Source organism: Vigna unguiculata, chromosome 6 (genome assembly GCF_037176805.1).
Source record: "Vigna unguiculata cultivar grain cowpea cultivar isolate G323 ecotype 2 chromosome 6, ASM3717680v1, whole genome shotgun sequence".
Classification (NCBI taxonomy): Eukaryota; Viridiplantae; Streptophyta; class Magnoliopsida; order Fabales; family Fabaceae; genus Vigna; species Vigna unguiculata.
Window position 1 is genome coordinate 46,565,957 of NC_140797.1, and position 25,285 is coordinate 46,591,241.

At 31.2% G+C, this 25,285-nt stretch overlaps 5 protein-coding genes across 7 annotated transcripts; 3 read left to right on the forward strand and 2 right to left on the reverse strand.

Annotated features, from left to right (window-relative positions):
• Nucleotides 1-610: 610 nt before the first annotated feature.
• On the forward strand, nucleotides 611-2,460 carry LOC114186813 (transcription elongation factor-like protein). 3 transcript variants are annotated; one of them, XM_028074842.2, is made up of 6 exons: nucleotides 637-751; nucleotides 1,115-1,211; nucleotides 1,296-1,417; nucleotides 1,510-1,580; nucleotides 2,006-2,027; nucleotides 2,123-2,460. In XM_028074842.2, exons 3-6 carry the CDS (start codon nucleotides 1,305-1,307, stop codon nucleotides 2,178-2,180), a joined length of 264 nt encoding a protein of 87 aa, XP_027930643.1. In that variant the 5' UTR covers nucleotides 637-751; nucleotides 1,115-1,211; nucleotides 1,296-1,304; the 3' UTR covers nucleotides 2,181-2,460. The 3 variants fall into 3 exon arrangements, with proteins under 3 accessions (XP_027930642.1, XP_027930641.1, XP_027930643.1); XM_028074841.2 differs by lacking the exon at nucleotides 1,115-1,211 and having other exon boundaries at nucleotides 611-751; nucleotides 1,293-1,417; XM_028074840.2 differs by lacking the exon at nucleotides 1,115-1,211 and having other exon boundaries at nucleotides 611-751.
• A 1,389-nt stretch (nucleotides 2,461-3,849) lies between these two features.
• Nucleotides 3,850-6,930, reverse strand: VOZ1 (vascular plant one zinc finger protein). The gene is made up of 5 exons (XM_028077608.2): nucleotides 6,714-6,930; nucleotides 5,953-6,215; nucleotides 5,702-5,851; nucleotides 5,008-5,500; nucleotides 3,850-4,867 (listed from the first exon to the last, which is right to left on the reverse strand). Exons 2-5 carry the CDS (start codon nucleotides 6,178-6,180, stop codon nucleotides 4,320-4,322), a joined length of 1,419 nt encoding a protein of 472 aa, XP_027933409.1. The 5' UTR covers nucleotides 6,181-6,215; nucleotides 6,714-6,930; the 3' UTR covers nucleotides 3,850-4,319.
• Nucleotides 6,931-9,280: 2,350 nt separating this feature from the next.
• Nucleotides 9,281-12,828, reverse strand: LOC114187232 (Optic atrophy 3 protein (OPA3)). Its single transcript, XM_028075423.2, has 4 exons — nucleotides 12,518-12,828; nucleotides 12,294-12,428; nucleotides 10,936-11,022; nucleotides 9,281-9,794 (listed from the first exon to the last, which is right to left on the reverse strand). The coding sequence occupies exons 1-4, from the start codon at nucleotides 12,644-12,646 to the stop codon at nucleotides 9,636-9,638; spliced, it is 510 nt and encodes a 169-aa protein (XP_027931224.1). The 5' UTR covers nucleotides 12,647-12,828; the 3' UTR covers nucleotides 9,281-9,635.
• A 5,097-nt stretch (nucleotides 12,829-17,925) lies between these two features.
• Nucleotides 17,926-19,382, forward strand: LOC114187033 (isoflavone 4'-O-methyltransferase-like). The gene is made up of 2 exons (XM_028075135.2): nucleotides 17,926-18,775; nucleotides 18,864-19,382. Exons 1-2 carry the CDS (start codon nucleotides 18,014-18,016, stop codon nucleotides 19,164-19,166), a joined length of 1,065 nt encoding a protein of 354 aa, XP_027930936.1. The 5' UTR covers nucleotides 17,926-18,013; the 3' UTR covers nucleotides 19,167-19,382.
• Nucleotides 19,383-21,612: 2,230 nt separating this feature from the next.
• LOC114187148 (pterin-4-alpha-carbinolamine dehydratase 2, mitochondrial-like) lies at nucleotides 21,613-25,285 on the forward strand. Its single transcript, XM_028075290.2, has 6 exons — nucleotides 21,613-21,805; nucleotides 21,883-21,953; nucleotides 22,038-22,123; nucleotides 22,447-22,570; nucleotides 22,674-22,742; nucleotides 24,852-25,285. Exons 1-6 carry the CDS (start codon nucleotides 21,672-21,674, stop codon nucleotides 24,938-24,940), a joined length of 573 nt encoding a protein of 190 aa, XP_027931091.1. The 5' UTR covers nucleotides 21,613-21,671; the 3' UTR covers nucleotides 24,941-25,285.

Here is a 25,285-nt window from a genome sequence, read left to right on the forward strand (position 1 = left end):
ATATGTATAAAGAATTTTTTTTAGTGTTTTTATTTATTTTTCAATTTTAATATTTCTAAAAACTCTTCTAAAATAACATAAATGTTTTATAAAACTTGAGTAAAACTTTGTTTAAGTAACTATTCCTTTAAAGTTAACTATTTTTTCAATTTTATTTTTTTAAATTTGATAAATTTTTTAATTATACCTAAAATATAAATATTACAATAAAAATATAAAAAATATTTATATTTAATTTTATAATAATAATAATTTTACCAATTTTATTATCATAATAAAAAAGTAAACACAAAGTCACCTATTTTCACTAATTTATAATAATAACATGAACATGTATGTTGCTAATAATGACAACATAATAGAAATAATAGTAAAAGTATAAATGGTATTATTTACCATAATAACAACAATTATAGAAGTGACCAACTAAATCTGAGGAACATTTAACAATAATTATGATCAATAATAGTATTTGTAATAACTGTGATGATATAAAAGAGATCTGTAATAGAATTTTTCAGACCTAGAGAATTTGTTTAATTAGAATGAAAACAAAAAAAAAGTTGTATAGACAGAAGAAAAACACAGCTGTAGGGAACCGACTAATGTTAATATATATACTTAAAGAAAAAAAGGTTCATTGAATTTGGAGTTTATTTTTTCTCCTCTTTCACCATAGTTCTGTCTCTCGGCTAATATTATTACACACATATCTCAGCGCCCCTCTTTCTCTATCTAGGGTTCGGTCAAGGTATTTCTTTGTTCTTTCTTATTCCTTCAATTTTATTTTGTTTGCTAAGTCTTTTACGTGGTTTGATTTTCCTTTTCTCTTTATGTCTTTTGACCGCATAGCAAACTTATAGGACATAAGATTTTTGTGTTTCCTTTCTTTTCGGTAACCAAAATTTTCTAAAATTCAATGTAAACCTATTTCTTAACCGTAAGATTTTATGTCGTCGATTCAACGGAGAATAGTATTAGTTTTTTTTTTTTGTTATTTTTAATGCGTCTGCTTAATTTCATTTTTTTTAAATTTTAAAATTTTAGCATGTTTCTTTATAATTGTTGTTCATCCAAAATTTTTGACAAAAATCACAATCAATTTTATCTGTAGGTTTATAATCTAGATTTCAGATGTGTTTGACCTTGAAAAACAGGAAAAAGGATTGGCTGCTTGGGTTTATTGCTGGGGAAGTTTAACTGTTTTAGGGGTTTGTTGTTGTTTTTTTCTAATGAGTCATACATTTATTTTCAAATTGTGGAATCTATTTCAGTGTTTTTTGTTTTTAAAGCAGGGTTAAGCTATGGGAAAAAGGAAAGCAAAGGCAAAGCCCGCTCCAAAGAAACGAATGGATAAGCTTGATACTGTCTTCTGCTGCCCTTTCTGCAATCATGGCAGCAGCGTTGAATGCCGCATGTAAGCACTTCTTGATTACTTGTAAGGGATATGACCATGATATAGATGGATCTTACTTGGTTTGAAGCTCATTTTTGGATTTCTTTTGTCAGTGACATGAAGAACCTGATAGGGGAAGCTACTTGTGGGATATGCCAAGAGAGCTTTAGCACTACCATCACAGGTTTGTATCAATGGTCCGTGTTTGGATTTAATGACATTGATGATGTCTTGCATTGGATATGGAAAATTAACTAGGTGGTATTTATAAAATGCAATTTCACATTGGTGATGTAGTTCAGGCGTGTGCTACCTAGTTTTTAAGACCTCTTACCTCATCACATTCTTTAAATGCAAGAAGAGAAGAAAATAAATTTATTCCTGGGAATTATCATTTTTGGTAGTGTTTGGCAGAACATCCTGCATAATTTTAACTCCGCATGTAATATTCTTCGAAAGAAAATGAAGTGTACTTTCCTCTTCATACTCAATTAAAAATAAAAAAAATGCGTGGCCCTTTCTTTGGAATGTTGACACAATTGTATGTATCTGCTGAGAGCACACACATTAAAAATATAGTTAATAACTATTCTTTTCTTGTGTTTGCAGCTTTATCAGAGCCAATAGACATGTAAGTTAAATTAATATGCGGGAAACATTTCTCATATCTCCATTCCTGTGTACAGTGTCATTCCTGACTCAAGTATCTTGTTTCCAACTATGCAGATACAGTGAGTGGATTGATGAATGTGAAAGGGTGAACACCGTGGATGATGATGCATAGCTATGTTCAGATCGCATAACTATAAGGTGTATGTAATAACTGAGTTATGTAATAGTATGTTCAAGAACATGGGAATAATTGTCATATTTAGATGAAGGCACCTTGATTGGAAAATGGTTTGTAATATATAAAGATAAGGATTGAACTATTGTAGCAGTATGTATGGTGGTTGCAAGCGTGTATTTTAGGCCCTTTGTAATGACTTGGGAGATTTGGGGCTAATATATAGCTTGATAGACTTGGATTTGGATTCAATAAAAGTTAAATCAATTCCTACTCACCCATTTCTTATTGATATCCATCTTGCTCCAACTGGTACTATTTTTACTTCAATAGATGAGTAGCAATGTTAACTTAAAACTAGTAAGCATTTTTCAAGAATCTGATGTGAGATTCACTGGAGCTTGGTGAGATTGTCGTGGGGATATTGCTAATTAATTAGAATTGGAGATAAATTAGAGAATCACATTAAAATATCGTGGCAGAGTTCATACTCTACGATGGTTAATGCTACGGGGTGGTATAATTTAGTAATATTTCCTCCAATAGAGCAGTTGTTTTCTTTTATTGGGGACAACGTTTATAATGTAATATTATAGATATTGCTAGTGCCATATTGAAAGCAAACTCGAGTTAAAAAGGCTTCATAAATGGTAAAAAAATAAGAATTCTTTTAATCAATTTTTGTTTTTTGTATTTTATGGACTCGGACACCAAGAGTTGGTCATATTTCATTAAATTGTAATTGTGCGTGGAGGTTTGATGTTGAGAATTAATTGAATACATTAATTAGGGCTTGTATAAGTAGAGCGTTCACTTATTAGGGATAAATTTTACTAGAGGTCGTTTTTATGGCTGTATCTTCTAACATGGGTGTAGGATTCACCTTAGAGAATGTATTACGCTTCTAAAGGTTAAGATATATTTAAACATGATTTTGTACTATATTAGAAAAATTGATCTTCATGAAATTTATAACTCGAAATGTTATCTAACTAATGATGCTTGTTTAATTCAAAAATGATATTTATAACTCAATTATGGTAATTTTAGTGATCAAAGGTTACTGTGACAATTAAAATAAAATTTACATTCCTTATTATTTTAGTATAATAACTAATTAAACTAGATTTTGAGGTCAATATAAAATTTGTAGATATTGTATTAAATTTCAAATAAGAAATGAATTATCTTGATATAGTCAATATAAATCTATATATTGCATTTAAATTGTAATAAAGATCATAAAAGTATAAAAGAAAATAAGCAAGATAAAATAAAAAACTTAAAATAATGTAGTGATCATTCTTATATATCTTGAAATGTTTGAAGAGAGTGATATATCAGCTCACCCAAAAACGATTCTTTCAGTAAGGTTTTTCAAGTTCAGGTAAGATGTTTGGTTTAATTATTTTTATCGTCAATGCACATTAAAAAAATATTACCTTTTTATATCTGCAATTGAAGTGAAAATAATTATTAAGATAAAAGTATTTCAGTAGCTATTACTTCTGGAGACTCGTATTGTGCTTATCCCAAAGGAAGACCAACCTAAATCCCTAAATAATTTTGAGCATGCTGGTAAAGTGCACTTCCAACAAATACATAGATAGATGAATCCTACTAAACAGTTAATAACCAACATTATAAGAATAAAAATAAATGAATCTGAGGAACTAAAAATATAATTACTATATTTGCAACAATCACCACCATATCAGATGCCAATTCTGTATGTAGATAGAAGTCCCTTTTTACCAATGAAAGGAAATATAAAACAAAGCAGATGATTATCTATGTCGATTTTTTAAGATTTATTTTCCCTTTCTGAGTTAAAGATCAGATTTTCATCAAGGGACAGAAACATTATTACATAGCCAATGTCATGTTCCCTAGAAAGTCTGTCCTGCAGACTGCATCTAACTCCTGCATACTGAATTACTGCAACGTTGTGCTGATGATTTCTAACACTCACCAATTGTTGGTGATCTTCCCAAGTTAGAATTTTGTATCCAGCACCTCTATAATGCAGTACTCCTGTGAGAATGAACTATTCACAATGTTTTGACAAGGAAAAAAAACCACCTTGTCTTGTTGTTCCTAAGACGAAAAAGGGAAAGTTATGCAAGATTAATGATGTCACATATAGTCACTTGTGTTGTCAACAACAAAGTCATATGGTGCAGTTAAGCCGTATTGATAAGGTGCATTTAGTAGAGCAGGTCTGTTAGAAGCTGAATAAACACCACCTCCTATGCCAAGCTTTGTTCTACTACCTTTGGCAGAACGTTTGTTACTATCAGAGTGAAACTCAGCAGAGAGGCTTCCCATGTGCTTCTGCAGATCAGCAACCGAATCACCTGTTATGATCTTTGTCTTTGAGCTCTTTTTCCCATCAACAAGCTTCAGTTCTAACCGATATAAGGCACATGCATCACACTTGCTAATTTCATACTCGTAAAGGTGCCATTCAAAAAGGTTCAGAGGTTGAGGATCCATGTAATAAGATCTCTTCAGCCCTCCAAACTCATTCATCACTTGCTTTCTAGATTCATGCCATCCACGCCCGCTATAATCCGGCAGTGACCTCTGCTTTCTGTTCCCACTCTCAAAAGCCCTTCTAGGCTTATCAAAGAAAAGCCACTCCCTAATAGTCTCACCCTCCAGAACACAAATATCAAACAGTTCTGCAAGCGAATGAGACATTATTTAAGTACTTGAACAACAACAATGTTATTCTCAACTTTTATTTTACAGTGTCATAGATCACACAAAGTACATAAAAATATAGTTTTTATGTGATAATGAGACATCAAGTTTAAATTACCAGGTGCATTCCATGGAGATTTGGCAGTTGCTGCTCCCTCACATTCAGGGATGCCAACAACTTTTCCGTGTGCCTTTGCACTAAGAGCAGCAAAAAGTAAGTTATCCTTGAGTCCAATTCCCCCAGGTCTTAGAACTGGGGTCATGCCTGGTGGTCCTTCGTTTAAAGCAAGAGCAGCATGAAAGCTACTGCAATAATCTTGACACCACTCCAACCCTTGAACAGGTCTTGGACAGTCCCAAAGTGCGCATTTTGGACCTAGGAAAGCAGAAGGAGGAGGACACGCACTTGGAAGATAGCTAGATATATGAGGAACACCACCTTCCTCACAAAATCCTGTACCAGCATAAAAACTGTGATCCAAGTCCTTACTGAATTCAAATTGATGAAATTCTAAACCAGGTCCGTCCAAGTTGTTTACTGCCATGTTGGGAACTCCTACTGCTGAGTGTTTGCATTCTTTAAGTAATAGAAATTCTTGTTCATGGTGGCCCTGATTTCAGTTAAACCAAGAAATTCATGACAATCATGGCCGATATCCAAAATTATTTTATCTTTAATTTTTAGTTTGCATTAGAAGATACCAACCATTCTGAAGTACACATTATTGTATCTACAAATTTTAAATAAGGCTCAAAATAGATGAATTATGGCCCAAAAGGATGAATAATCACAAAAGGAAGAGGACACAGACCTCTTGCACTATGACCCTAGCTTCAGCCTGCATAGTTTGATCATTAGGTTCAGACTTAGGTGCAACTAATGGACTAGTAGCATCGTCTTCCTCCTCACAGAGCTGCAATAGCCTATAGACATCGGTCGAGAATGAACCAAGACTACCACCCTATAGTTAACCATACAAAAACTCGTATCATTCCTCACCAGAAATATTGTCATTCAAAGTTCATATGTGTCAGCCACAAATTCACAATTGGAAAAACTTACTTGCTGCAGAGAAGAAGCTGGAGAAGGCTCATTGAGCTCAGCCTTCCACTCACGAAGCATTTGATGGACTTGCTCCTCAAGGAGTGCCACATCAATCGTGCGGCTCTCCTTTCTTGCAAACTGCAGATCCAAGAACATGACCTGTAGATCATCAACATGGTTCCTTGCCTTGTCTTTAAAGAGTCTGTGTGATGCGGACTTGCAGCTGCTCTTGGAAATTTTCTTCATCACAAAAACTTCAAGTCCTTTTTCCTATAAAACCTCTAAGATCACCAATATAACCAAGTTTCAGTCCACCACATAAAAACTCGGAGAAAGAGAGAAGATTAAAAAGTTTATCATGATCACTGTCATTGATCAGGAGCATATTCCAGCTCACACACCCCACCCCAAAAGTCCAGAGATTCTAAAACCAAGATTCTAACATCCACATCACAAAGTTAAGTCAAATCATAGTAAAAGATTCACCCCCCATTTTCAATTTATTAACCAAAAACAAAATGGCAGGATCACGAGCTCGTATTCTGATAAAACAAAAGCAGAAATACAGATCAAAATTATCTAGAAACAACTTGAACAAAATGAAATAAGGAAATAAAAAAAGATTAACCAATAAAAAACATTGAACAAGGCATCATAAAACACGAATGAACACGAGTACACAACTAATGCTGGAAAGCAAAACCGACCAAAGTCATGATCGCAGTTTTTAACCAAGAGACCCAGACCCGATTCAGAAAAAGAAATTCATGCACACTCACCTGAGACTCCAAATTTTCTATTAAAGATAGAACTTAGAAGGTTCAATACTCTCTAGCTTCAGAATAAGATTTAAGGTGAGAAACTCATATAAAGAGATGGAAAGGGAGAAGAGAGAGAAACTCCCCTTCCCTCCCTCTCTCAACAGGTGAGATCAGCGTGTGAAAGGGGACAACCACAGAACAGAAAAAAGCATAGAGACATTGCAGTTACAGTGACTTGAAGATTGAAGAATATATGTTGCTGCATAAATAATATTAAATATACCCAATGTCTTACCCGAAATAACGGTTATAACCTCCATTATTTTATTTGTAGTTTCCATATTTACAAAGTCATAAATTTTTCAATCTATGAGCTGGGTTCAAAAATATAATTTGCAAATCTTTTACTCACATTACGGTATATCTTTTTTAGAAAGATATGGTAAACATATTTACATTGTGGTATATTTTTAATATATTTCAATTGTTCTAATGGAACTAGGCTAATAATTTGGTGTAAAATGGTCATAATAGTTATTGACAAGTACTATTATATTACATATATTTAAAAATTTATTAATAAGTAAAACGCTATCAATTATCACAAAAAATAACATAACAAAAGAGGCACAAAATTTAGGATAATAAAGTTTTGGATCCATGTAAAATTATTAAAATATTAAATACCTTATCTAAAAAAAAATGTACTATTGTTGTCCTTCTAAACATTAAATATATTTTTAGATTCCACAAAAAATTACACATTTTTTTGATAATTTTAATAATAATAATATATTAAAATTTACATGAATAACCGTCTTAACTTCTAACCAAATTCACTTTAATAATGAAATTTACATGTTAAAGTCATCATCAACTTTCCGTCCTAAAAAAATATGCTAAAATTTTAAAGTAACGGATATAATAAAAAAAAAACAATTGGATAACGTATTTGATTTATTTGAAATTTCATAAAAACGTAAAACACATCTTGCCAAAAATTTATATAAAACATAATACTTACCGTAAAATTAAAAAGGCCTTTTAAAAGTACAAAAAAATATTTTTCTCTTGCAATTAGGGATATCAACAAAATTCGTACCTGCGAATATTCGCGGATAAAACTGGTAACGGATAAAAAATAGATATTATAAATGTATATCGCATATAATGAGTACGGATATTTTTTATATCCGCATATTAACAGGGTGGGTACGGGTATCATAGTATCCCATCCGTGATACCCCGTATCCACTATACTCTAATTTAAATTAAAAAAATAATTAAATTATTAACATATTAATTATGAATGAGTTATTTTTTTATCAATTACTTCAAAAATAAAATCATTTCTTTATAAATTGTCATTCAATACTATTTAAATGGATTATTTGAATTTTGTTTAAAATTTATGAATGTTATGTAGTGTATTTTATTTGAATTTATCATTAAATTATGTTGTTAAATTTTTATTTTTATTTTTTTGTAAATATTCGTGGATATTAAAAAATTATGTGGATACCCACATAATAAATACCCAAAAAAAATAAATACAAGACAAATATTTATCCAACTATTAAAGTACAAGAAAACTACTACTCGATCTGTCCCATTTGCTATACAGGATGTCGTTGTCCCATAACTACCCCAATATTGTCACTTACCGAGTATAGCTCGAATAGATCACACAAAAAGTGGTCCATCAATTGATTGTTACAAAGTTGATAATTTTGCCAACGTTTCTTCTTCCGATTAAAGGATGGACATATTGCTTTATTTCTTAGTTACGAGTCATGAAAAACATTGCAAAAACGAAAACCAAACTTCTTTTTCTGTACAACAATAATAATTAACATATGAAGAATATAAGGACTTTTGGTCTAATTTAATGAAAAGGGAATTAGCTCACCAAACAAGTTTTCCCTTTTATTCTTTATTCAAATTTCCCCATTGGTTTTACATAATGGTCTTTTTTTTCCTGCAACTATTTGTTTCAAGGATATGGTATAAAAAAGGGAGAGAAGAAATGAAGGAAATAATGATAAACTGTACAAAAAAATAAAGAGAAAACAGAGATTCCTCTTTTGTTGGCAAATAAAACAAATTAAGACGAAAATCTTCTATTGGGTGAATGGATGAAAGAAACGAGGGTAAGGAAAGAATAAAGTGTTCCTCCACTACCGTCCAACATATTCCTGTTTTGATGCCTCTCTTAATGGAAGAGCTTTACAGGGGCACTGCTGAATGGATACCATATCCACCTGCATCCCATGGTTTATCATTCGGTCGGACCATCCATCCACATGTCATGTCCATAACCCGGTATTTTCCCAATCCAAACATAGATAGAAGAGGGTATAGTGGGGTGGGTGGTTGTGCTAGCAATCAATTTGACGATAAAATGCGGTGGATGGGTATCTTGTCACCAAACTTCATACTCAAACACATATCAATTGCTGAAATAAATTCTACAGCATGTTTAAACTAATCAGGACATGAGGTCCTTGTCATTTTGCAGATAAATCCAAACACACCACAGCTGCAAGGTCAATTGATCATTTGTGGTGAAAGAGAGAGAAAGTGAATTCATGAAAAACGAATGTTCTTTTCTTTTTAAAGAATAATAACAAGTGGACTTGAGAAGGAAAAAGGTATATTTGAGATGACGCATTTTATGCTCAATTGATAGCGTCACCTCTTTAGCCTCCTCAATGAATTATACAGTCGATGCCACTTATTTGGGGCAATACAATTTCAATGTGCGAGTTATCCCTAACGCAGAAAGATAATTAAAATCTTACACTAAAAGCAAATGAATGTGTAAAAAATAGGTTACTCTTGAAGAGACTCTCAAATGAATCAGAGATTAAGCCTGACATTCATCGCGAAGACGAATGAAAAAATGTCATAAACAATTATACTGTTTATCAGCTCATCAGCTCAAGCAGTTTTCTCCGCCTTTCCATTTTCTTTATTACCTTGTCTGAGGTTTAAAATGCCAGTCAATCCTCGTCCCCTGGCCATCTGTTCCAGTTCTTGAATTCTTTGCTTAAGAAGTTCCACTTCTTCTGCCAAGTCCTCATTTTTTTGCCTCACAGCCTAAAGTAAAGCAAACGTTGTGAGAATTTTAAATATGAAATTTTGACTATTAAATAACTTCTCCCAGTTAGCCTGAATTGGGACCAATGACGGTGAATACAATGAGTTGTTTAGTGTGGTTTTATTTATTAAAATAAATAAACTGCTTAGCCAAAAAACTATCCTTGTTTTATACAACTCAGACTCTTAACAATATCCACTCCAACATACAACACATTGACAAAAACCTTGATATTGTCCTCTTTTAGAGTTTTCACAAAAAGGCCTACTACAAGCCACTTATGTACATCATTCTCAAGTTTACTAATTAGAATGACTGTCGACTTAGCCATGCCAAATAAAGTTTTTAAATAAAATACTCATCACGAAACATTATGGAAACCTTTGGGCAAGAATGATGTAATAAGGAATCAACGCACCAACCGAAAAATGTAGGATTTGAATCAATCAAAAAATGGAAAGTTTGAAATTGTGTCTCTAGAAATCTTCAAATATGAAATCCTGTGTATAATAACCTATCATAGGTTCCGCTCAGCCCTCTAGAACTTTTCTTATGACTCACAGTGATACTGGTGAAACAGTTCAGCTGCTCCTACCTAGGTTATATAAGTAAAGCTGTAAAACAGTTAGGTCTGAACTACCAGCAATTTTGTTAGTTGTTTACCTGAAAGATTAATTATTACAAGTTAAAACTAAACACGAGAATACACAAGCCACTAGATTCTTTTTAAAATCTTCAGCATAAAGTGGGAATAATTCTCCAATAATAGTAACACCACAAGAAGAAATTAATCATGTATTCAATTTTGATCAAGTCGTTTGATTTCAGTAAAAACCGTGATCAAGCAAAGAACTATAGTATCACAAGATGATATGGTATTGGTATAAAATCCTCCTTTATATTGGAAAAAGGGAGCAGATAATACATGCAATATGTTTAGCATATGAACTTAGGAAGCATGATAGAAAACTAAAAATAGGAGGAAATAACATATAAAAAAAAAGAATAAAATAATTTGAAAAAAAGACTAAAATAAATAAATAACAACTTAAATTAAGAAAAAGAGAACTTGACAGATTTGAAACCAAAGGAATCACATAATGTTAAAACTATTTGCATGAGATTATTATTTGAAATTACCCCAAGCTCTTCTTTTCGTAGCTCCTCCTTCCTTGCCTCAGATCTAGAACTTCTTTGTACCTCAAAGATCAAGAGAACTCCTGCAACCTATGAGTATAGTACATGGCCAAATCAGCAAACAATAAATGGCAAAACCGAGTACATATTATTTAGGTATAAACATAACAAAATAATTCACATTCTCCTATCCTGCGTTTGAGAGGAAAAATATTCCCAATAACAGGGTCTCTTTTTGTTTTGTTGTAGTGGTTATCATCGTGATCTTTGCTTGTTTTAACGAGCCAACTAACTAATAACAAGCCCCAGAGGTCTTGTGTTCTTAAAAGTCCATAATCTATACTTCTCTGGTTTGCAAAGCACAATTCTGGAGAAAGAATCTTTAAACTAAGATGAAAACATTTAGCTTTAAAATCACAACAACTCAGAAGCATTTTATCTGGCCCTTTGATCATGAGCACATTCTTATTTCAAATTTGTAAGAATATTTGTTTAATTACCATTAAAAAAATACTTGAGTAATCAATTTCCTATATCAATAACTCCTCTCTTCTTCCTCTCTGCCAACTTGTCTTCTTTTGGAATACTTCCTGTAACCATTTATCTGAATATTGAACAGACATTACTCGATCCCTTTTATTTTTGGGCGAACAGTCATAACTCAATATAATCCAACAACTGAGAAAAAAGTACCACTAAATTGAAATCGACTACTTGTATCAATTGTTCTTATAGCTTTTGTGCATAGCATAATTTGGTTTTTCCCTCTGAAGATCATCAAAACAAAGTATTATAGTACCTATATCAAATTCTATAGTTTTGCCAAATTCCAAAAGCCTATAATGTCAACTCAAATGAAAATGAGCACACTAATATTGGACGCTCCAAATTCCAAATTTATAACTGTTGGAGAACTCGTTACGGATAAGACAAATTATGGTATTGGTATATAAGTAATTCAAATCTCATATTTTAAGTCAATTTGGTAGGATTTCTCACATTCAAAATGTCTCTGTGATCATGAGAGAGACGGTGTTGGTGATCCCACGTCTACTATTCAGTCAATTTGTAGGGTGGAGTTAAACTTAAAATGACTTTGTAAGAATAACGATCCAACTGGAAGAAATATAATTAACATATAATTCAATACTTGACTGAACAACTATTCTGTTTTTTCGTGAAAACAGAACAAAACAATACTAATAGATTCATACTCCTGAGACATTTCATAAAAGAGGTAACTCGACACAAGTAATCAACAAAATTGATCAAAACTCTGTTTCCAGAGTAAAACCACGGGCAAATTCAACATCATAATAGCTGCAAACTGTTTTGCAAAATGCAAGATTAAAATCACTGACCGAGAAGACAAAGAGTTCTCCGATAAGATCAACCGCAGCCTGAACAGCCTTTTCCTCATTCAAGGGCCGAATCTCAACATCGGTGGCGTGACCGTAGATGCGCCGTTGCATCTTCGTGGTGATTTGATGATTTGACTGATCCCCAAAATCGTAAATCAATAAATGAAGAACGAATGAGCGGAAAAGGTGCATTAAGAATTAAATTTGGAGGGAATGGAAGGAACCTGAGCCATGTTAACGATGAGTTGGCGGAACCTGGGGTGAAGAGCCGCCTGCTGCTTCAATCTACTGGCGACGGGTTTGCTTAGGGTTTTCAAGGCCAGCGTTCCGAGTTTCAAGAGTGGGAGCACCATTCCTCAACTTCAATATAATCAATTCAAATCAAATGATGAATCATACACACACCAAATGCTATATATTATTGGAGTTCTTTTAAGGTGGCTGGTTTCCTTGGAGACCAAGAACGCAACGTGTTCAAGTCAATGGCAGCATCGCCTTGATTTTCACACTTCCGCAACTCTTTGTTTCCCCTCACCCCTCTGCAAAATGCAAACTGAAAAACAAACTCTGGTTATTTAATTTCCATTATTACAATAATCAATAATCAAGTATCAAAATTATACAGAATTTGCATTATTACATTTTAGAATGTCCGTTACAGTAGTAATAATGTATCAAAATATCAATTAAAACAAATTTAAAGAAAAAAATTGTCATAAAACTAACAAATTAATTATTAGTTTCATATAAAACCAATAGACCTCGATAATATTTAATTATCAATTCTTCAATCAAGCTAATATAAAAGAGATGTTGATAAAAATATTTTATTTGAGTTTATTTTTATTTTTGAGTAATTGGTAAGTAGTTGTTAGTTTTTAATTATTAGTTCTTTTTAGTGGAGGAGTTGAACCATAATCTCTTTTTTTCTACTTCCTAAATTTATTTAAATTTATATTATTTCTCTGAATTATTAGTAATAAGGATTAAACTTACCACAATTTATTTGTGAATATATTCATTTATAAATATTAATTCTTCCTTGCACTTACAAAATTTCATCATGCACTTTTTGTATATTTAAAATTTTCAATTTTATCTTTTAATTTATCATTTTTATTTTGAATTATAAAATGCATCATCTGAATATAAATATTGTATTTTAAAATTTACTATTTCAAATAACGCAATAAAAAGTAATCTCTTAAAATGAAATTATATTCCCAAATAAGAGTAATAATAAAAATACACCATGTATCAATAAGCAATCTTTATAGCAAAACCAATAAACCTTCATCTAACCTTTTTGTGTGAAAAATATCAAACCTTGTTATGCATTTTTTATGGAATAAACTTTAAATCATCTAGTGCAATTTTGCTCGCACAAACCATCTTGTGCAATAATTTTAGAAAAAACAACTTCCTATATAATTTTTTTCACAAAAATTACAAATTTCTTCATACAATTTTTTGGAAAAGACCCTTAAGTAATATATAATTACCCAAGTTCTCTGTACAATCAAAAAAAGACATGATCATAGTAAAAAATCTCAAATCAACTCTTTATTTTTATAGTATTTTTTTATCACTTCTTTGATCATATTACTCAAACTTAGTTGAATATCAATTTAGAACCAATAAAATTATGAATTTTCTAGTAATAAAAATAAAATGTACCAATACTTAAGGGTGTTTTGACTATAAGTCAACATCGTTATGATTAATCATCGCGCTTTAAAGGTATTGTAGAGCTTCATCACAGTTTTGTCAGGCAACTTAGAGTCCTTTATACAATAAAAAGATGGTAAGGTCATTGTAAAAATTCTCAAATCAACACTTTATTTTTATAGTATTTTTCTACCACCTTTTTATTCATATTACTCAAATCCAGCTTAATACCAACTTATAACCAATAATATTGTGATTTTTTTAATACTAAAAATAAAAAATATCAATATTTATAGGTGTTTCAACTACAAGTCCGACACTATCATTAGGATTAATCAATGCGTTCCTAAGGTATTGTCTCTTTTAAAAAGTATAAAGTTTCATTACAATTTTGTCCTTAAAAGATACATCGAAGAATCAAAGAAGAAAAAAATATTTAAATTACGTTTAACCTCAATTCTTAAAAGATATGAGACGATTGGATAAATCAGAACACAAATTTAATCTAGTCATACATAAAATATTGCATGTTCTACTAATGTGACGAGTTCACATTTGTTAGTGTTATGAAAAGCTAATCCATTACCAAATCAAACAAACCCATAATTTAAGATTTTAATAACTTAAAGAGAGGGGGATTATTCCAGAATTTATCTGATGGGTGCTCCTCGTGCACCGTTATAACTTATATCTGCTTGTACAAAAAACAGAACGTGGCCTAAACCCAAAATAAACATTTTTCAAAGCCTTGGTTAGGTGGTTCACGGATACACCGTTTCATTCTTACTATTTACACTTATTTTTTTAATGTATACACGCCTTCTATTTCATTTATTTTAATTTTTGTATTGGCTTCTGGTATTTAAAATGACTTTTACTTTTCTTCTCTCCATCTTTTCAATACATCATTTGTCTTTTACACTCTTCTTCCGCATAGAACCAATTAAGGGGAGACCGAAGTTAAGAAAAGTCAAAGTGTCTATTATTTTTATTCTAAAATGACTATAAATTTAACTTTTAAAAATCGAAATCTTACTTAAATTTGATGAAGTATTCAACACCTTGTGAAAATAATAATCAATATTCGAGTATCAAAATTATAAAAAATTTATATTTTTTTATTAACAACGAATATATTTATATAAGGAGTGCTGTAACCCATATACAGAAAAAAAGTACATAATTAAACCACATTACAAAACATCTTAAAAAGATTTAGCATAACATCTTAAAAAATAAGTCTTCCTTTACCTTCCCAAAATAATACTATATAATCTTAGAAACTACTTATGTATATTGACAAAAACAAAACAGACACATATATATTACAATTAAAGTACAACAACTAAATTGATAAAAAAACAACAATAATTAAATTATAAAGAATTTGTATAATTACATAATTTAGAATGTTCGCTATAATAGTAATAATGTATCAAAATGTCAATAAAAATATATTTAAAGAATTTTGTTTTGTTATAAATGGTTTTCTTAAAAATAAACTAACAAATTAGTTATTAGTTTCATATAACACCAATAGACCTCGTGAACTTATGATAAGAAAAAAAAAAACATGAAAATATGCGATAAGAATGAGCAGAGCAAAAGCTTTATTTAATGTCTTAAAACACATTTAGCTTATTTTGTAGTGAATGTTATTTAATTTTCAAATCCTCAATCAAAAAAATATAAAAGAAAGGTTAATAAAAAATATTTATTTATGAACAAACTCATTGATAAACTTAAAATAGTAATAGCAAATACTTAAAAGATAAATAATATTAAATTTGTTTATCTAATAAATAATTATCTCAAGAACAGAGATAGTAAAAAAAAAATATGTACGCAAAAACAAGAGGAACATCATTATATTGATTATAAAAAAACTTAAAAAAAGAAAATAAAGTTTATTGAAATAATAAAAGATAAATAACACTCAAAATTTATCAATTATCATTTACATAATAACAATAAAAGGATAAATTTACTAATAAAATATGAAAATAACATAAACATATTAATTTAGAATTATATAATTATTTATGATATCGAAATCGAAAGATCGAACAAGGTACTAATGTAAATATATATATATAAAAAAGAAAGTAAGTGCATCACAAAGATGAAGATATAAAGGAGAAAATTAAGAAAACACAGTGAATCAAAATAAAGTCATATGATTGAAAATTGAATAATGATTGAGAGCTCAAAAAATACATTGATGAAGACATTTGCTAGAAAAAATTGAAAAATTAAGTATACGAGATCAAAAGGAAAGTTAAAGGCATGTAGTAACTGCTGCAAGACATGAACCTAGACATAACTAGCACAGCATGAATGATTTTTAGACAATTATTGTAAATTATTTTATTTTATTCTGATTTAAAGGCCATAAAAACGGATAAAATATAAATAGGTTGTTTATATAGAGAAAAAAATGTGATAAATTCTATTCACAACACAATATTTTCAGAAGGTTGTGAATAGAATAATGATTAATTTAATGATGTTTATCGTAATTTGGGTCCTCGCTCTCGCATATTTATTATATAAACTTCGGTTTTATTTTTGGTAATTTATTTTCCTGTATTTTATGTTTTTGCACTTTACTTTTTCGGTTTTTTCAAGCAGTTCCTCTATACTTATCTTCATCTTCACCATATCTTTTTAGAATATTTAATATACATTTACACTATTTATCTAAAAACAAGAAAATATGATTATTCAAAAGAAATACATAATTCTTTTATTTATATTGACATAAATTGACAATTCAATAATTTTAAATATATTTTTGAAATTGATGCACAGAATAAATAATTTATATATAAATTTTACATTAATTATGTAATTCTGAATTAAAATTAGGCATGTCAAAGCGGATCAAGTTCGTCGAACTAGCCCGCCACTTAAAGGACGAACTGGGTTGGAGTTTCCAACCCGTTAACCTGTTGTGATCTAGTCTATCTAATATGCTAAACTGACAGGCCGAAGACGTCTTAGCCCGCTAGCCTTTTTATTTATATTATGTTTAAAAATAAAAAATAAATAAATTTTCTATATTATATAAACAAATTTATATATATAAATTAATTTTATAAACAATTTTTTTTTTAAAAAGTGACGGACCAACTTGCCTATCTGTCGACCCACCAACATACTCTGAGGCAAGACGGGTTGCAGTATCTAACTCGTTTTTCGGTGGTGGGCTAGCTCGTTTTTTTCCATTTTTCATAAACTAAAAGTAAGATGAGACAAAATGGTCGCTTGTTTTGACAATCATAAACACTATAATAATCTAAATCAAAAAATAATTGATCGCTAATCCTATTAAAACAAATTTCATGTTATTATTTGATTCACCAAAAATTGATCGAACAAGTATAAATTAATATCTCCAAAAATAATAATACAATGCACAGATTAATAACAATATGATAATATAATAACATGTGACACTATTAATACAAAAATAAATTAACATTAAAAATGTAAACATTTTAAATATTCAATATACTTAAAAAAATCGATAAAGATTCCATTAAAAGTATTTGCAGCTTAGTCAAAGCTTTATATAAAATATCCGATAACTGCTTTCTTAAGCCTTTATAAAATATTCAATAACCGGCATGATTGAGAACTGCGAAGGAAAATGACCGATATTTATATTTACTTTTAGTTTAGTTTTCCAGAATGAACTGTATCGATTCAATACTAAAACAATACATTTCTTAACGTCAACGCAATTAAGAAATTTTTTATTACCAATACTAAACTATTTTGACCGGAGTTTGTTGTAATTAATCTAATTTGGACGAAATTATTTATTCTAGGTTTTCCATGGACACCGTTGCTTTCGGTAACAGAAAAAAGGACACTTGTTTCATTCATAGAAAAGTCAGAAGTCACTCAGAAAATAAATGAACAGAAGTCACAGAAGTCAAATAAATGAACAGTAGAGAACAACAGTAAATTGATTCAGACCACAAATTTCAGTCGGCTTTGGTTGTCTTGTCTCATAAAAGCACAAGGATTTAGCGAAGCAAAGAATTATGGAAAAGATGGATGTTGAAGAGTTGTTTGAGGCTCAGGCTCATTTATACAAGTATACTTACAGTTTCGTATCTTCCATGTGCCTCAAAAGTGCAGTTCACTTGGGAATACCAGACGCAATCTTCAAGAATGGCCAACCTATTACTCTCCCCGAGTTGGTCTTGGCACTTCAGATTCAACTAACAAAATCTGGTCATGTATACAGACTCATGCGCGTGCTGGTGCATGCTGGCTTCTTTGCCACCACCAAGGTTGTGAAAGATGATACGGAAGAAGTGGGGTATGATCTCACACCTTCTTCAAGGCTACTCCTTAAGGACAATGTTCCAACCTTGTCTCCTTTTGTTCGAGCAATGTTTCATCCGGCTCTGGTTCACTCATCAGAATCATTGCCTGAGTGGTTTCACAGAAATGAGACCACACCCTGTGAAACTGCGTTTGGGATGAGTTTCTGGGAGTACTTGAGTCAAAACCAAGAGTTTAACGGCCTCTTCAATGAAGCAATGGTCAGTGATTCTGGGATGGTGAATTTGGTTATGAAAAACTGTAAATCTGCTTTTGAGGGACTGAATTCATTGGTTGATGTTGGTGGTGGTAAAGGAGGTGTAGGTAAGATAGTTTGTGAATCACTGCCTAATTTGCAATGGACCGTGCTTGATCTTCCACATGTTGTTGAAAATTTGTCTGACAGTACCAGTTTGAAGTTTGTTGGAGGTGACATGTTTCAGTCTATTCCTTCAGCAGATGCTGTTCTTCTTAAGGTATGTATGCAGCTTGCTAATCTTTACAAAACTCTATGTTAAGTTGGATTTGAAGATATTTTAATTTGGTTAATTATGCTTGTCGCAGTTAGTGTTGCATGCTTATAGTGATGAAGAATGCGTTAAGGTACTGAAGAAATGCAAAGAAGCTGTTTCAAAGAAGGGGAAGGCAGGGAAAGTAATTATCATAGACATAGTGGTTGGTCAAAAGAATGAAAATCATGAATTGACCGAAGCAAAGCTGTTTTTTGATATGATAATGATGATTGTGGTCACTGGGAAGGAGAGAGAAGAAAAAGAATGGGAGAAACTCTTCTTGGAAGCTGGATTTAGTCATTACAAGATAACAAACATCTTTGGTATGAGATCCCTCATTGAAGTTTATCCTTGAATTACTCTAATAATATGTATTCTGTATTCTTGTTGCACTGTTGTGTGTCAAAGTTTCTGTTGATCTTCACAATTGTGATGTGAATATTCTATCTCCTGTATTTGCTGCATAACTATGTCTCGTTGCAGTGTGTAACTGTGTTTATTTGAAACCCAGTATGTTCTCTCTTTTCTTTGTGGGTATATCAAAGCTGAATTTCATGGCAGAGTTGTATTATTTTGACTAAGTCTCAACTTCTTCTACACTGCACATAATATGATAAGATTGAACACTGCACATGAAATTGAAACATTGAAAACAACACAGACTTAATCTGTGGTTGATCTAAACAAAAGACTGGTATAGATGGAGGAAATATGCGACAAATAGTAAAATTCCTCTCGTATTGTTTTTAATCATAAATTCATATTGATATGATTTTTAAACTAATTATTATTTTTTCATATGTTTTCGAATATATTTTATAAGTTTTTAACTAATTATTTATATCTCTCAGCAGATTTAATAGTTTGTAATTTCGACAGTTTTCACTTAATTTTGTAACATTCCAAAAACGAAAATCTATAATGTTAAAATACTTTCTAAAAGCTGATTTTTGAAACGTTTATTATGTATTCCACACTAGAAAAATATTCCTTTTAAGACAATTGGTTATAGTTCATAAAAACATATTAAATTAGGAGAGAAAGACATTAAAATAAATGGCTACATAAGTATTAGAAATTGTTAGAAAAGTGTATTTTTTTTTTTACTGAAGTCACGTTGGCGTTCTTAAAATACAGAAGTGTTTTCTAATTTGTTATTGGAAATTTTGTTGTAAAACTTTAATTTCTTAAGGTTTTTTTCGTTGCCAACTTAATCTTTTAAGTCATGTTCTTTTCCCCTTAAAAACACAGCTCTAACAACTCTGGAGGAAAAATGGAACCATAAATTAAATACGCCAATTACAATATAAAGTTTTAAAAATTAAAATAAACTGTGATTTATTTTAAGGACATTTTCTACTAAAAGATAACATCGTATTTCATATTATAACCAAAATAATTAAAATAGCATAACAATTTTCGTTTTAAGCTTAAAAAAATACATTTTATTTATTATTTAGGTCATGTTCTTTTAAACAGATTTACTGTTTGAAAAAAATAGCAAGCGAGGATTTGAATATTTGTTCACGTTCCTTTTAATTGATTTGTAGGCGATGGAAAGAGGGGAAATGCAGGATTGCTATTCTTTTCCATCTTCTCTCATGTAAAGAGATTAGCAGGTGAAAGTTACACTTTTAAAAAAAAAAACCCTAATTTAAAAGATAAAAAATGCTTTCAAATTAAATATTCATTATGTCAAAAAAAAAATTACTTTATTTTTTCACACTAATAATTAATATCTAAATATTTAATTTTTCTTTTCAAAAGTAAAGGCATTATTTAAAAATAAATATTATTTTTTTCAAAATTAATGAATAATAATGTTAAAAAAATTAACTCATCTAAAATTCATTTCATATTTTTAACAAGGGTAATTCAGTCAATTTTATTTTTTATTTATTAAATTTTTTTTTATCTATCACTTCCATCAAATCACTCACAAATTTTCACAAATTTCACTCTCTAATCCACTCAAAAATCACCTTCAAATCTCTTAAAAAAAACAACACCAATTTCACTCTCTAATTATTTTAATCTTTTACTCTCCCTCTCTCCCAAATAAATCTATCCAAAAGAACATACCCTTATGCCGTGTTCGTTTCAATGGATACCTTTATTTAAATTGATTTGAAGAGACAGATTAACATACAAATCGTTGTTTTTTTGAAGAAATGAGCAAAGAAACGCACGGATGAATTTGAGAAAATACATCACAATTCAATCTCACCACAAATGCGATGATTTGCAGTGATATATCAAACTTTACATTTTTGTCCTCACATTTTATTATCATATAATACATTATTAATAATAGTTATTATATTAATTATTAAATATTAAATATTAATTATTATTTATTATTATAATTAAAATATTTTTAAATTTTAACTTTTTAATTTATTCAGTTGTAACTTTATTAAACTTTTTTTAATCCATCGTATCAATCAAATCACTTGCTAACTTTCATAAAACCTATCTTCAAATTTACTCATTTTACTCTTTAAATCAACTCAAAAAAACACAAATATTTATCTCCTTAAATTCACACAAATCTATCTTTATACTCTTTCAAATCTATCCCTTCGTTCAAACATGGCCTTAGTCTTCGAATTGAGATAAAATCTATCTGGAAGTTTTGTCATCTCGTGTTACTGAAATAATCAGAAAGCCCAATGAGATAATATTTTCAGGGGGACACAAATGGTACTTCCTTCACTATTTTTTTTTTCTACTTATCCCTTCTGAGAGAGGGCAAAAGAGGAAATAAAAACAGAAAATGTAAAACAACTTAATTGCTTTCTGAACGCCTACGCCCTCAAAACGTAAGAGAATAGAAGTGAACACTTCGTATTAAGCCTCTATGCTGCGCTGCTTCTACCAAATGAATCGCCTTGTTCTTCTTCGCCACCCTCTTCTACCTTTATCTGTTGCCGCCGCCGCCAAGTTATCATTGCAACCCTTTTCCCAAACCTATTATTCATACACACGGAGACGGTAATTTCATCTGAATCTCTTTCTTCGTTTTTTAACAATGTCTCCGTCATGCTCTGATTTCACTCTGTTAAATTTAGAATGAATTCTGAAATATGTCACGGAGTCTCTTCACCTCTCACAACCGCTACATTTTGCACTACCAACAAAGGTGCGATGACCTGCTCTATCTACCTTCTTTAGGCGTTTCATAATAACACGTTCTGATCATCAATTTTTTTATTTTTTATTTTAGACTTGTCAGCTAAGAAGTGTGTACCCTGCAATACAAAGGACTTGCAGCCCATGACCCCGGATGAAGCACGCACTCTGCTTCCACAGGTTTGTGTTGATTGTGTTGTTAAAAATGTTCAACTCAAAAATGCTATGACGGGATTATGAAATACCCGTTATTTTAAATTTGATTTCACATATTTTATATAATGTGTACTTTTGTATACATATGTCTCAGAAAATGATACAAATTACTCAAAATTAATGCATTCATACGTTTAGAGGTCTTTTTTAATCAACGCTTCTATTCAGCTCGTTATTTGGTCAGCTACGACCTCCCCGCTACAACGCTATGCCGCATTATTTAACACCTTGTTCAACTTTCGTTAATTTAAGTATCAATGTATTTGTTATTAACATTAAGTGATCAGGTTGCCGATTGGGATTTGGTAAACGAGGATGGTGTATTGAAGTTGAGGAGATCATGGAAAGTGAAGACTTTTACCAAAGGATTGCAGTTTTTCAGGGTAATAGGTGATCTTGCTGAAGCTGAAGGTATTATTTTCTGCCGCCTTCTACTTCTCTCCCCCTCTACCCCCCGAATGTATTGATGTTATGAGAGAATTAGAAAGTTTAACAATGATGTTTTATTATGTAGGTCATCATCCTGATCTTCATCTTGTTGGCTGGAATAATGTTACCATAGAGATTTGGACGCATTCTGTGGGTATGAATATGTCATTGTGTTCAAATTATTTAATCAAATCTGGTTTCTGAGAAATATAATATTAGAAGATTTTGTTTAGGCAAGATTGACGTATAATGAAAGCTCTCTTATCTATAGGCTAAAACAAGTCTCTAGATCTTGTTTTCAAAAACTGTGTCGTGCTCTTAATTTTTTTGGCCTTTATTGCAGCCAAGAGTGACCCTCTCTTTCATTCTATTCACCTCTACATTCATGACATTCATTTTATGTTGTCAAGATTGTAACTGGAAATTCCAGTTCTGAAATCTGTCAATTTATCTCACAGCTCCTTTCGAAATTCACAACAAAGTACCTTTGGGTCTTTACACTAGGGTATTGAGGTGTTCCTGTGTTCTAATACTATCTCAGACCAAAACATATTTCATTTGCCTCAACAAGCTTACAGCTTATTATAACTACACCAGTCCTTCTCTTTACTGAACGATAGATGGTGCTTTCCAATATGTTATTATCACTTGACCTGGCTTATTGTTCTATGTTACAAAGTATGCCAATTCATGTATTCTCCTGAAGAGCGTCATTGGAAATATGCAAAGCACCTAACTTCATGTTGTGATATCTTCACGGACTGCCTCATGTGGTCTCTCATGACCTGCAGTTTCAAGCATTCTGTGATTCTGACCATTCTCATGACTAGAAATCTTCTACAGGTTATTTTATTTTCTTTGGCTCAATCTGATATCCTGGTCTTCTAAGAAGCAATTTGTTATGTGTTGCAGCAGCACTTAGGCTGAATACCGCAGACTTGCTGCCGTAACCATTGATCTATTGTGGTTTCAGTCCCTTCTAACTGAACTACAAGTTGCTGTTTAAGCTCCTACACTCCATTCTTGCACTAAAAACTTTGAATTGGATCTTGACTTTGTTCTTGAAAAAGTTATACAGCAGTGAGGGTCATTCATCTTCCCTCTCAATTCCATGTAGCGGATTTTCTCAGCAATGCTATGTCCAAGTCTCAGTGTGGTCATTTAATGTCCAAACTCACTGTTTCTTCCTTAGAAACATTCAGTTTGAGAGTGACTGTTACGGGTAGCTTAGTCTTAGTCAATTTTTTAGACAGTTTGATACAGCTAAATGTTTTTAGTAGTTTGTTAGTTTCACTGAATGTCTAAATGTCTTTTAGACGCTAATCAGAATAAGGATGAAATCATTTTCACCTTTCTCACTCAAAACTCATTAATCTTTTCTTTGATTCTTTATTTTCTTCTTTCTATGGCCTGATACGTAATACTTCTAAACAATCGGAGCCCAGTGTAATGAGAATATGTTTAATGAAACCCGCAGTCCAAGCACAACGCCGGCTACCAGTGATATGATTTCTGTCCAGATGGATTCCTATTTATTTGTCATATGCACCATCATGTATCAAATTAAGCTCAATATATAGTACGTTTAACCGATATATTTAAGGGTTAAAGAAAAGAAAATAATTCCGTGGTTGCGATGTTACTAATTTGCTTCTCTGGAAAGCCAATGACTTTTATTTTCTATATTTGGAGAGAAAGAAAAACTGGATATTCCTTGGCTTCCTTTAAAATTACATTTGGATTTTTAAGTTTGTCACACGATCCGTCGAGCAGTCTCCACCTCCAATATAGCAGTATTGTGATACTGCAAGGAAAAAAATTGCCGAAGAGGAATGGTTGTCTTACGTTTTAGCTTTAGGTTAACTGGAGAGAAATTTTTAAAATAGAAATATTTTCTTTCTCTGGGTATGTTTGTTTGTGTGTCCATGCAAGTTAAAACTTTAATTAAATACGTAATCAGTTCATCATATAGTCGTTTTGTTTGTCCATACCATAGCTATTGCATTTGCTTAGTTACCTATAGGCTTACATATCTTGAATTTTTTTTAATAAAAGGTCTTCGCCACATACATATTAAACTTGCATCTGTAATATTAGTAGAGCAATTATAGTATACTTTACCTTGGACATTATGTTGCTTCTTTCCAACGCTGTTTAACTTTGTCCCAAGTTTCCTTTTCGCTGTAATCTAATCTTAGTTTTCTTGATTTTTTACATCGTAATTCATTTGTTTATATCCATATATGGATCCATGTTTATGCAGGTGGGCTGACGCAGAATGATTTTATTCTCGCTGCTAAGATGAATGGACTTAATTTGCATGGCTTGCTAAGACGGAAGGCTTCCGACTGAGTTATAAAAAGAAATCCAAAAGGCTTTGCTTTTCTTTATAAATAGGCCATGGCTATCTTTCTAATAATTTGGAAGCTGTAGTCCGATCTATTAATTTGCTTCTACATAATCTGAGATGTGAATAACATCGAAGTTTAGCTTGAAATGTACATGATTCTAGTTGTCAAAGAGAACCATAAATTAGAATGGTTAAGAGAAAGAACCAAAATAAGGTAGACCAAGCTTCTGTTGGGCATGAACTCATAAATCAAGAGTTTCACTTTTTGCTGAATGTCACTGCCAAATGTCTTACAAGACTTGTACTGAAACTTTTTTTTAACTGAACTTCAGTTTTGATCTCCTGCA